Genomic DNA, 11,890 nt, shown 5'->3' on the forward strand with positions numbered 1-11,890 from the left:
TGAATTATCAATTAACTTCTATATATACATGAATTTCTATCATACATGAAAGGATTTTTAAGAAAGTTTTCTTTTACAAAGAGAGTTTTTGAGATTTTCTTTAAGTTATTAAATTTAATTTTTATTTATTATAATTATTTATAAATTTTAATTCTTATATATTAAACATGAATCTATGTTACAAAAATATTTTTAGAGACTTTTTTTAAATTTTTATTTAATTCAATTTTTATTCATCATAAATATTTATGAATTAAATTTTAATATTTAAAAAAATATCAAATAATAAATAATATTGTGCTATCATATAAATTATTTATCATAAATCTAAAATATAATTCATATGTTTAAAAATATCTATTTATACAAATTTTAAGTATGATTTATATATTTAAACATAATATTTATCACGAAAATCTCATGTTTTAAATAATATTTAAGTCACAACAATTTAATAATCATTGACTTTATAAAATTATTAAAAAAATAGATTGTTAATTAAAATCATTTTATAAATAAACATATGTTAATCATTCTCAAAAATCACCATAACTAAGAATGACAATTTTCATTTAAAAGAAACCAGTAAGTAGTGACCAATACCATATAAAAAAAATTATATTGTCATTTAATTATTGCCGAGTATAATAAATTTATTAATTTTTATGTTGATTACCTTCAAAGGTATATTAACCATAAATATTAATTAATTAACACAGTAAAAATTTTATATTAATAATCCATAGAAATTAAAAAATTTAAAAAGGCTTTCCTTCAATCTAGTGTCCCCTAAAAAATATTATTTATTTAATTTGTTTAAAATAAAATATGACTTCGTGTATCCCGAACCCAACTGACTCCATTTCCAGAAATACTTCATAACTTACCATTTTTGTAATTTTAGAAAAATTACCGCACAAAAGCCACAAAAATACTGACTAGCGAGTCTACAGCACTTCTCATTTTCTTTTTCTCTCCGTCAACGGCATTAGTTGCTCCTCCTCCTCCTCGCCACAGATCTGCGGCGGAGCCACCGTATCTGATTGTTCCTCTTCGCCGGAGAGTTTGGAAGTCGATACACTGGATCGGAGATGCCGGTTGCTGCTTCTGCTATATACTTCTTAAACCTCCGTGGGGACGTTCTCATCAATCGCCTCTACCGTGACGATGTTGGGTAACATCTCTTATGTTTCTCCCTCTCTAATCTCTACCTTGCTGCTTAGTGGAGATTTTTAGCCATGAAATGAAATGAAAACGAACTGTTTCTATCGTTTGCACTCTCGAATGTGACTCGGATTCTGGAAAATAAGCTTTGCTTGATTGTCTTTTACGTGTCGTCGTAGTTGCTTGTAGGAAAACAATTAAGCATGTTTCAATAGAAGCCTGTATTTAGTAGCATCATGTTTTCAATTTTCAAAGAATTTTTTGCTTTGCGCCGAACATTTCCTTGTAATGCAGCTAGGAATAGTGACAGTGAGTTTTTACTTTTGGAGTGCTACTTCTTGAAACACTGGAACTTGTTGATTGAGCTTTTGGCAGTTTATTTGTGATTTCATTGGGAGCAATATTGTGTCTTCTAATTCGTGGCTTTATAGGGGAAATATGGTTGATGCTTTTCGGACACATATAATGCAAACAAAAGAACTTGGTACTTGTCCTGTGAGGCAGATCGGTGGCTGCTCTTTCTTTTACATGAGGATCAACAATGTTTACATCGTGATTGTCGTCAGCAGCAATGCTAATGTAGCGTGCGCTTTCAAGTTTGTTGTTGAGGTATTTAACCACTTGCTGTCACTGCCTTATCTGATGATGTATGGCTTTGTCTGTTCAATTATGATTCAGGATGCTGTCTTTGTTGCTTGTGTATTGCTTATTTGATTATAATTAACATTTACATATGGTTATGTAAACGATCATGATTGATAATAGGTCCTCCTCGCAGGCTGTTTCACTATTCAAATCATATTTTGGTGGTGCCTTTGATGAGGATGCAATTCGCAATAATTTTGTACTCATTTATGAACTCCTAGATGGTATGTAATCCATATCAATTCAATTTTGTTGGTGGTCTCTAAAGCATGCTAATGCTGAAAAGCAGTGCAATGGTTTTAGTTTAGTTACCTATAATTTTAAAAACTGTCATTAGTTAGAAGAATATCTTCTGGATAAGTTCATATATCTGTTCAAAGTTTAAGTGAGGAGTTACATGTGAAAGTGGGCACCTACAATGAAGAGGGAGATGCAAGAGTATTACTATGTTCAATATAAAATATTTATATGATTTTAATTTTCTGGAGATATTAAATACAAATACACAAGTCATGTCATAATGTATGTAACTGGGTTTTTTCTGGGAAAAAACATAAAGAATCTTCTTCTAACCTAATACATTTATTGATGGTGACAAAACCTTCGGGCTGGTCAGGGGAAGGATACATGTCTTTGTTGCAAATTTTGTGCCTCTTGCAAACTCTATTATACAGGTAAAAGTAGCTCGCCAACTTGTTATAATTCTATACGCCCTTCAGAATTTGAAGCAACTACCATGGTTATAATAGGTAGTAAACTAGGGCTTTGCTAGTGAAATGTAACAGAAGTGGCTGGTTTCTTATGCATGCACATGTGAAACTGCAAGAGTACACGTTAAAGACCAAGTTGTGTTTTCATGACAAAATTATTTATCCTTTGAATTTGAATGGGTTTATGATAAATATTTACACATTTGCAGAAATCATGGACTTTGGTTATCCTCAAAATCTTTCACCGGAGATCTTAAAGCTTTATATCACTCAGGAAGGAGTGCGTTCCCCATTTTCATCCAAGGTTAGTTTGTTCATGCTATTGTACACATTGAAGTAAGTACATGAGTGTGGACTCGATACAACACATACATGGATCACATTAACATGAAAAAAAAAAAAAATAGGAATTTTGGAGTATAGAATATATATAGTTGCATGAATATATGAAAATACCAAATAACATTTTGTCAGAGGGAGTATAGGGGGAACAGCCCACAGATAGACCCGTTCAAAATGTGACTTCATAAGTTAGTGCAATGTGTGGATGTGTTATCTGTCTGTACATTTGTTTTTTTTAGTTCATATTTCCTAATATGTTGTGTTGTTTGAATATTTCGCTAAATCCTTTAATTCATCTTTTTCCATGTGCAATGCTTGGGGGGCACAGCCGTCAGAAAGACCTGTTCCAAATGCAACTTTACAAGTTACTGGTGCTGTTGGTTGGAGGAGAGAAGGCCTTGTATACAAGAAGAATGAGGTGAGTTGTGTACTATACTACTTCCATTCTTTATGATCATTTCCGTACTATTGCAAGTTTACAACATTGATCCATTGCAGGTCTTCTTGGATATTGTGGAGAGTGTGAATCTTCTTATGTCTTCAAAAGGTAGGTCAAGAATTTTTGAAGTCTTCACGTTGATGTTTGCTTGATTGCATGCTAATTATTAAGATTTTAGGTGTTGTTCTACGTTGTGATGTTACGGGGAAGATTCTTATGAAGTGCTTTCTTTCGGGAATGCCTGATTTGAAATTGGGTTTGAACGACAAGATTGGCCTTGAGAAAGAGTCGCAACTTAAATCTCGTCCTACTAAAAGGTAGTTTTCATTTGGACACAGTACCCCCCATTTTCCTTCAAATGTTTGTCCTGTTACATTATCATAGAGAATTATGTTTTTACTTGTTTTTCCTCTAAAATTAGTCTGTTTTGAGTGTTGTGCTGGGAGGATAGTTCATCCTTATGTGTTTATTTGCTCTGCTATAATAGTAATATTGTTTTCTATTGTCAACAAATCTGTTTTGCAGTGGTAAAACTATTGAACTTGATGATGTCACTTTCCATCAATGTGTAAATTTGACGAGGTTCAACTCAGAGAAGACAGTTAGTTTTGTGCCACCTGATGGTGAATTTGAACTAATGAAGTAAGCTTCTGCCTTTTCATTATATCTCATGTTATATAAAATTTTCTAAATCTATAGCAAACGTATTACATGCATGTGATAGACCAAACGCTATCAATATGCTTTGTTGGGAAAAGGGTGGGTAGATGGGTTTAGAAAGATGGTTAGGGTCCCTTAGTTGTTAGATTACTTTCTTCCTTTCATAATGTTTGTGGCATTGAAGTGATTAGCATCTTCTGCACAGCACTAGCTCATTATGAAATTCAAAGTATATTTAGTAGCTTCAAAAAGACTATTTTACCATTTTGCATCACTTGGTATTAAAACCACAAGTGATATAGGATCAGGTAAATTTTTAACGGTGCCAGAATGGTCATTGGTTTTATCTAATATCAGCTAATATTTTTTTTTATTTTTGTAGATATCGTATCACTGAGGGTGTTAATCTTCCCTTCAAAGTATTGCCAACCATAAAGGAACTTGGTCGAACTCGGATGGAAGTAAATGTTAAGGTTTGAAAATTTTCATGTTGAAGGCAAATTTATTGAAGGTCATCTATCCTCCACCCATTTTATATATTTATTAACATGTTTTTCAGGTAAAGAGTGTCTTTGGTGCAAAGATGTTTGCACTAGGGGTTGTTGTCAAAATTCCTGTGCCGAAACAAACTGCAAAAACAAGTTTCACAGTCACATCTGGCCGAGCAAAGTATAATGCAGCTATTGATTGTTTAGTTTGGAAGTAAGAGTCTCACTTTATTATGATTACTATGTGAAACAAAGGTTGTTGAAAATAATTTTCAGACCCTAACTTAGATCTTGAATAACATATATAGTGGCCCTAGTGAAAACATAAATCTGCATGCTTTTAATTTGTAATTTTATATTTTGATAATCATGTGTGAATGTGTTGTTTTACATTGTTAGAGCATGATAGGATTCCCATTTTAAAAATAAATAAATAAATAAATTGTTAGGGTTCTGTTTTTTATGTGGTTCAGTTCTAACATCCAACTCTTCTTAATTTGCAGAATAAGAAAATTTCCTGGGCAAACTGAGCCAACCTTGAGTGCAGAAGTTGAACTTATTTCCACGATGACAGATAAGAAATCTTGGACAAGACCGCCAATTCAGATGGAGTTTCAGGTTTGTTTTGCTTAACGAATTCCTTGAAAATGGCTGGATCCCGATTGCCTTAAAATATTTTTTGAAAGCTTATTCATGAAAACGGTTGGAATTGGATATGTAATAAGTCTAGCTTAATGTCTAGCTTTATTGTATATGTGGGAATTAAGGAAATTTGGAGTTAGGGCTTAGGACCGTTGACACGGTCTTTTCTTTTTCTCTATCTCTGACAAAATACTTTTTAAACTTTCCTTTTACTTTTTGGCCAAGTTTAATTGAATATTGGCCCTCACTTTAGATTTAATATATCACATTCTCCTGTCGAGGTTATCTATCCAAAGTCCAAAGTCCAAACTCGCTTCCTATGTATTAGCAGCAGTAGCTTGATGTACTAGTCTTATATTTCTTGATTGTTAATGCAGGTTCCCATGTTCACGGCATCTGGTTTACGTGTGCGTTTCCTAAAGGTATCCATCATTCCATTCTGACTTATTAGGCTTTTGTTTTTTTGGTTCTGCATTTTTCTTAGAATTCAGTGATTTATTTAATTTACTCTCTGAAGGTGTGGGAGAAGAGTGGATACAACACTGTTGAGTGGGTTCGTTATATTACAAAAGCAGGATCATACGAGATAAGGTGCTAGGCGACACATCTCGTAACGTCCGGATTAATGGGTGGAGATTGATGCAACCAAATACTTAAAGGCGCTGTTCTGTGTAGTTATTCAATTATAGTCGAGTTTCTTGTTAAGGTTTAGGCGTCCACCATCATATAGTGCGCTGTCAAAATGATTATGGTCGTGAAAAATCAGTCGAGTATTTTTTATTCCAAGGCCAGCTTGTTGATGAAAATTTCTAATTCATTCTATCTCCCTTGTAAACATTGTATTTTATTTTAATGATAATTTTCACTGAGTGGTGCATTCTGTAACTTTTACACCATATCGGAGTTGATCTATACTGCTCGAAAAGATATATAGTTACTCATTAAACGGATTTGTTGCTTCGAGGGAAAAAAGTCCTCTGAGATAGGAAAACTAAGTTATGATAAATAGTAATCAAATTCTCTTCTGGATTCTTTGTTTTCATAGTTGCAGTTCTAGTTTGTGTGGGATACACACGGGAGCTATTTCCTCCTAAAAATTAATTTCCTTGCCTACTAAATTACCAATATTAAAAAAACGTCCACCTTCAATATTATTAATGTAAAAAAACTAATGATGCTTTCACACGCATGGTAAATTTAAAATATTTCCATTCGTTACACATTTCTATGAATATTAATGCAATGTGTTAGATGGTTGAAATAATACGTCTTTGGTTTGAATCTTGTTATATCTTTATAATTTCAATTGATTGAAAAATATCATATTTTGTTTTATATACGGATTAGATTTATAGAATATTCCTATGTCATTGGGCATATTTCTATGAAAAAGTATTCTGCCAAATCACAACGTTCCATCCCTTTCAGTATACATAATATACAATGAAGGAATGAGAATACTCATAAAAAATATTAAATCAAAATAATATTATTAATAAGTAAAAAAGTATTATATCAATATAAAATAAAAATACCAACAAAATAATATAGAAGTCACGAGGTAATAACATAACAGTCGAACACTAATAACGAAAAAAAAAAAGAGACTAAAATACTACACTGTTGAATCTTTGATTCTTCGTCTTATTATTATTATTTTATTCTAATTTGGTTTCTTTAAGTTTAAAATTTTCTATTTTATTTCATTAAAATGTTTCCTTAAATCAAATTGCTTATTTCTATCATTTTTTTTTCACAAAATGTGTTAATTTTGAATGACCCGACAAACATTTATCTCTTATATGATGTATAATTTTCCAGATTTTCACTAATCACCATGTTGATCAACTTGGTATAGTAAAGGAAGAATCAATTTGGTCTAACAAAGATAAACTTTTAAAGGTTAAAAATATTTATTTTAAATTATAAGAACTAAAAGTAAACAAATTTAACCGATTAAAATTGTATTTTAACCTACAAATTATTAGTAGAGAAAAATAAAATAGAAAATGAAGATATGTAGTGGAATTGGAACGTCAGTGAGAAACTTGAGAGTGGATTGGTTGGTGAGTCGGCTATATATACATTCCCTTCCCTGCAACAATCGAGGTTGGAATCATGAGATTTTTCAGAAAGATAATTGGAATTTTAGGGTTTGGAAACCACGACCACGACCACGATTCCAAGGATGACGCCGACGACGAACACGACGCTCAACCTCGTACCACACCCTATCGAGTCAGAGAAACCGGTCCTCGTAAAGGCTTCAGTGTCCCTGCCCAGGTTGTTGTCGATCGCCCCCACCTCGCTCCCGTTCTCACTCCCTCTATCTCCGGCGACGGCGGACTTCAGGTCCTTCCTTTCTCATAATTTACAATTCCCCACATTCTCCAAATAGTTTTGCTTTTTTAACCGTTCAATCTGATTTTAGAAACCTAGAAATTCATTACTGTTCCATTTCTTGATAGCGACAAAATAACTGCTTGGATCTTATATGCCATTTCCGATTTTTCACTTTTTAATACGCAATTTAACTTAACGGAAAATGGATTGAATCTCGCGTGTATGCAATTGCACGGATATGTTTAAGGAAAAGGAAAACTCGTGCTTAAGGCTTGCTTAGATAAACTTCTCCGAAAGCACTTTGGATGAAAAAAATTACAAAGGAAAAATGAAACAAACCTCTTCATAAGCTAAAACTAACTTATGTACAAGTCAATTTATAATTTTTGGAGTAATTATATGAAGAAAGTTTTACAAATTAGTTTATGCATAAGTTAATTTTAGCTTATGGAAAAACTTATTTCATTTTTCCTTCTTATTTTTTGCTCCTAAGAGTGTTTCTAGAGAAGTTTATTTGAAGAGACCTTACTTTTGTGCTTTTGGAACATCAAGGATCTTGTGAATGGTTGAGATTCAGCAGAGGTTATTATTAATATCTTTTATTCTAGTTTCTAATTCTATTATTAGGCGTGTATATAACATGATTCTAAAACTATGTAGTTCCTGTTTTTAGTCTTTGTGTATGCTTATGCACTGCAGCTGAAACTCTTGAAAATAGCATCTTATAATGTTAGCGTTTGTGAAGATCATGCCGCTTTTCCATTTTTTTCTTTTGGAGTTTGTACCCCTAGGGCTGAAACGTGCTCTTGACTTCTAGGTGGTGTTGTATACTTATATTTTTTTAGTTTTCTTTCATTGCAAAAGTAGTAGATAGGTGTAGCATATTGTAATGTTGCAATGGTAAGTTGGATAACCATTTGTCTTTGTTTTTCTTACTTCATTCTGCACAAGTACCTGAACTTTTAAGTATTTTGTTTCTAGTTGCTTGGGGATGCTTTAGTCAACTTTTGTAAGCATGAGTGAAATTGGCAACATTTGGCTTTCTTTGTACATTGCAAAATCAGGTTGGAGGTGTCATAACATTGGGGAGGGAAGATGTGCATGCTTATCATATTCTACGGGAATTACTTCATCCTTGTATAGTGTAGAAGTTTAATCTGCTGTATATTTCTCTCACATAGAGTATATGAGTGGATGAACTGTTTGTTTCTCAACTCAAAATGAGATGAGTGATTAGATTTTTGTGACAATCGTATCCAGTCTTTGTAGTATAGGAAAAAGTAGGGTTGTCGATCCTCAGAGACTTGGAAGTTATTTTTAATTTACGTTATCTTAATTTAAACTTGAATAAGAAATTTATATATATATATATATATATATATATATCCACAAAATATTAACAAGAGGTTCATAACAACTTTAGATGTTGTAATAGTAAGATAAGATTGCAAATCAAATCAAGAAGTAGAAAATATCATATTTAAGAGCTATTGGGATTAAATTCCACCTATCTCTCTCATGTGTTCCTATGATCATCATTCATATATAACTCAATTTTAGATGTTGTAACAGTAAGATAAGATTGCAAATCAAATCAAGAAGTAGAAAATATCATAATTTAGAGTTGTTGGGATTAAATTCCACCTATCTCTCTCATGTTTTCCTATGATCATTCATATATGAACCTTATTATCCAATGTTATTGAGTTCATGAAAATCATTCTAAATCAATTCCTTGCATTTAGAAATTTTAAGGGACCTAACTCAACAATTGATTCCTTTAATTATCAAGCTAGACACCTTGCATTAAACGTTAAGAACTTGACTAACGAACAATCTCAAAACTATTCCTAGACTTTGAAATTGATAGGTGATTAGATTCAGAAATTATTTTCCAACCAAATTCTAAACCAAAGATCAAATATGAGAGATCAATTCATCCAAGCATTAAGAACAGAACCATAATCACTAACATTGAATAATACATCATATATAAATGAATCAAAAGGAATACACAAGAGTTGACGGTTTACATTTAATCCCAACAAAACAAAAGGATCAACCCCTCATAAAGGTAAGAACCAATCCAAGATACAAGGAAAATGGAAAAGAGAAGAAAAGAAATCCGTAAGAACCCTCGTTCCCAGTTGGTTCCAAGATCCTTCAAGCTTTGTTCTTTCTTTTGCCCTGATTCTATATTCTCCTCTTGTTTCTCCTTTTTTATGTCAACCAAAAATAAAATAGTGTGGAAGAGTGAGATTAAACCGCTCAGCGCTTTTCAAACGGCTAAGTGGTTTGAACATTCTTCATAGTGAAGAAACATCAATGGCTAAGCCTTCGGGGATTTGTTGAGCCCTTTGAGGTCAGATTCTTCATGTCCTCTGGACCGAAACCACTCAGCACTCTCCAAATGGCTGAGCGGTTTTGGGTTTTCCAAAATCCTTGATTTCTACCTTCAAACTGCTTAGCACTTTGCCAATGGCTGAGCGGTTTTGGGTTTGAACAATACTTGTTTTTTCACTTGCAAGACCACAAACCCAAAATCAATATACAAAATGTCATCATTTCTCAACAAAATATTTAATTTCATATCCTTTTGACTCGAGTTACAAACATAGGGAGTTTACTTATCAATTTCATATCAAACTAGCTAGATAAGTGTCTAAAATGATCAATTAATTGAGTAAATTAGACACTTATCAATAAGGAGCATGAAAAGGGAATTATAAAAAACTTGAATTGCTAATGATAAACCTTTACATGGCTTGTGTTGTACCATGTCTTGTTTCAAAATACTTTTCAAGTATGTTCTATTCATCATATCAGTGGGCCTTGTCCTTGTTTGATGATCAAGAATTCTCATTATATAGCTTTTTTGTGCTTAACTCTTTAGTGGATAGTGTTTGTTTGTACAGTCATGGTGGTCAGTATTATGTATGTATGAGTTAAGAAAATGAAACAATTTGAAGTTAAGGCACGTGACTCCAATCAATGTTAGATGAAAGAGGGGAAGGGAAACATAGTTGCTAACTAGAGTTATTGGACATTCATGACCTTACAGTTTTACCTTCTACACTTTCGCTTTCTTTTGTCTTCACTGCTAGCTTTTTGTATTAAGTGCAGCGGATGACAATAACCCTTTGTTGTTCATGCAATTTGCAATGATTCTTTTTGCTATGTTGCCTCTGAATCCAATCATTTTGATGTATACATTTATTTAGTTATCTTATTGATTAAATTTGGGAGCTACATGGTCAAATGATTTTTCCCTATTAAAGTTACTATCAGCATGTGTTTCATTTTTATTTTATTTTTGTTTCTCTTCATCAGGGTCTGAGATGGTATGTAAAGCGTCTTAAGATGGATGAAGATGGAGATGTAGCAGATGAATTCCTTGATGAGGTTTCGTCTGAGATGCCTGAAGCACTTGCAGTGGATCATCATAAAACAACAGCAAGGTTCAAACTGAAGAATGATACCAAGCCAGCCAATGTGAAGAAACAGATCCTATTAGATGGGAAAATTATTCCACAGTTTGCAGAAGACAAAGGCAGATTACCATAAAAATTGGTATGGTTATTGATTAGTTGGGCTTTATCTGTTTAGTTGCGCATACAATGGAAGTTGCCGTTGAAACACCAATATTCTAACTGAGCTTTACTTGATGCCTTTCTGCTCTTTAGCTTTGTCTTTCAGTGTAAACAAATGGGAATTGCTGCATTTGATGAAACTGTGTGGGAGTTAAATGTACAATTTAAGGAAGTCTGGGTAATGTTACCGGCTACCCAACAAATTTAACTACCAAATCTCATGTCCAAGCTATAGAGGTTGTCAGGTTTTTAGGTCTAGCGGTTTGAATTTTTTTTTGCTACGAGAATTGCATAATGTAGGAGGTATGTGAGTAAAAGAACCACGTGTGAGATCTACAAAGAAGCTCTGAACTTTAACAAGATGCATTTGAATAGTTCTTTGTGAATTATGGTAGTCTCCTGTAAGTATTGAAATGTTGGACAGATGATTCTGCTAACTAATTGTGACAATTTGTTCTATGGTTCTCCTTTGTAGCTATTGCTTAAACTGTTTCTGTGCTTATTAAATTCATGAAATGAAATTTAGATTAAAGAGATGGATCATCAATAATGATGGCACGTTGTACCGACTGAACGTCTTAAGATTACTGAATTGAGAATTATTATCAGTTCCTCAGCTTAAGGTGAGAATTTTATTCAAAGGCAAGGTTGTCGATGCAGCTTCCTCGGTAAGCTAGATAGAAATTTTTTTACCTGTATTAATCTTCTAGATTGTGTATAAGCAACGGTGAATGGCCTAGTTAGAACAATTAACTGGATTAGTTGAACATCCTAGATACGCCTAAAAATTGTAGAAAATGATCACTCAATACATTAAATGATTTTTTTTTGTTATTGATGAATTTCCCTCTATTTTCATTTATAATA

General features: G+C 32.8%; 2 protein-coding genes across 3 annotated transcripts; both read left to right on the forward strand.

Moving 5' to 3' along the window:
* Positions 1-902: 902 nt before the first annotated feature.
* On the forward strand, positions 903-5,975 carry LOC109800037 (AP-2 complex subunit mu). The gene is made up of 13 exons (XM_020360714.3): positions 903-1,174; positions 1,596-1,773; positions 1,943-2,033; positions 2,729-2,823; positions 3,190-3,279; positions 3,360-3,408; positions 3,479-3,617; positions 3,826-3,942; positions 4,343-4,433; positions 4,520-4,662; positions 4,952-5,066; positions 5,468-5,512; positions 5,608-5,975. The coding sequence occupies exons 1-13, from the start codon at positions 1,092-1,094 to the stop codon at positions 5,686-5,688; spliced, it is 1,317 nt and encodes a 438-aa protein (XP_020216303.1). The 5' UTR covers positions 903-1,091; the 3' UTR covers positions 5,689-5,975.
* Positions 5,976-7,130: 1,155 nt separating this feature from the next.
* On the forward strand, positions 7,131-11,482 carry LOC109800892 (uncharacterized). 2 transcript variants are annotated; one of them, XM_083066896.1, is made up of 3 exons: positions 7,131-7,442; positions 10,764-11,003; positions 11,117-11,482. In XM_083066896.1, the coding sequence occupies exons 1-2, from the start codon at positions 7,209-7,211 to the stop codon at positions 10,995-10,997; spliced, it is 468 nt and encodes a 155-aa protein (XP_082923022.1). In that variant the 5' UTR covers positions 7,131-7,208; the 3' UTR covers positions 10,998-11,003; positions 11,117-11,482. The 2 variants fall into 2 exon arrangements, with proteins under 2 accessions (XP_082923022.1, XP_082923021.1); XM_083066895.1 differs by having other exon boundaries at positions 10,764-11,482.
* Positions 11,483-11,890: the final 408 nt, after the last annotated feature.

This window comes from Cajanus cajan, chromosome 11, assembly GCF_000230855.2.
Source record: "Cajanus cajan strain Asha chromosome 11, NIPB_CcT2T_4, whole genome shotgun sequence".
In the NCBI taxonomy this organism is placed as follows: domain Eukaryota; kingdom Viridiplantae; phylum Streptophyta; class Magnoliopsida; order Fabales; family Fabaceae; genus Cajanus; species Cajanus cajan.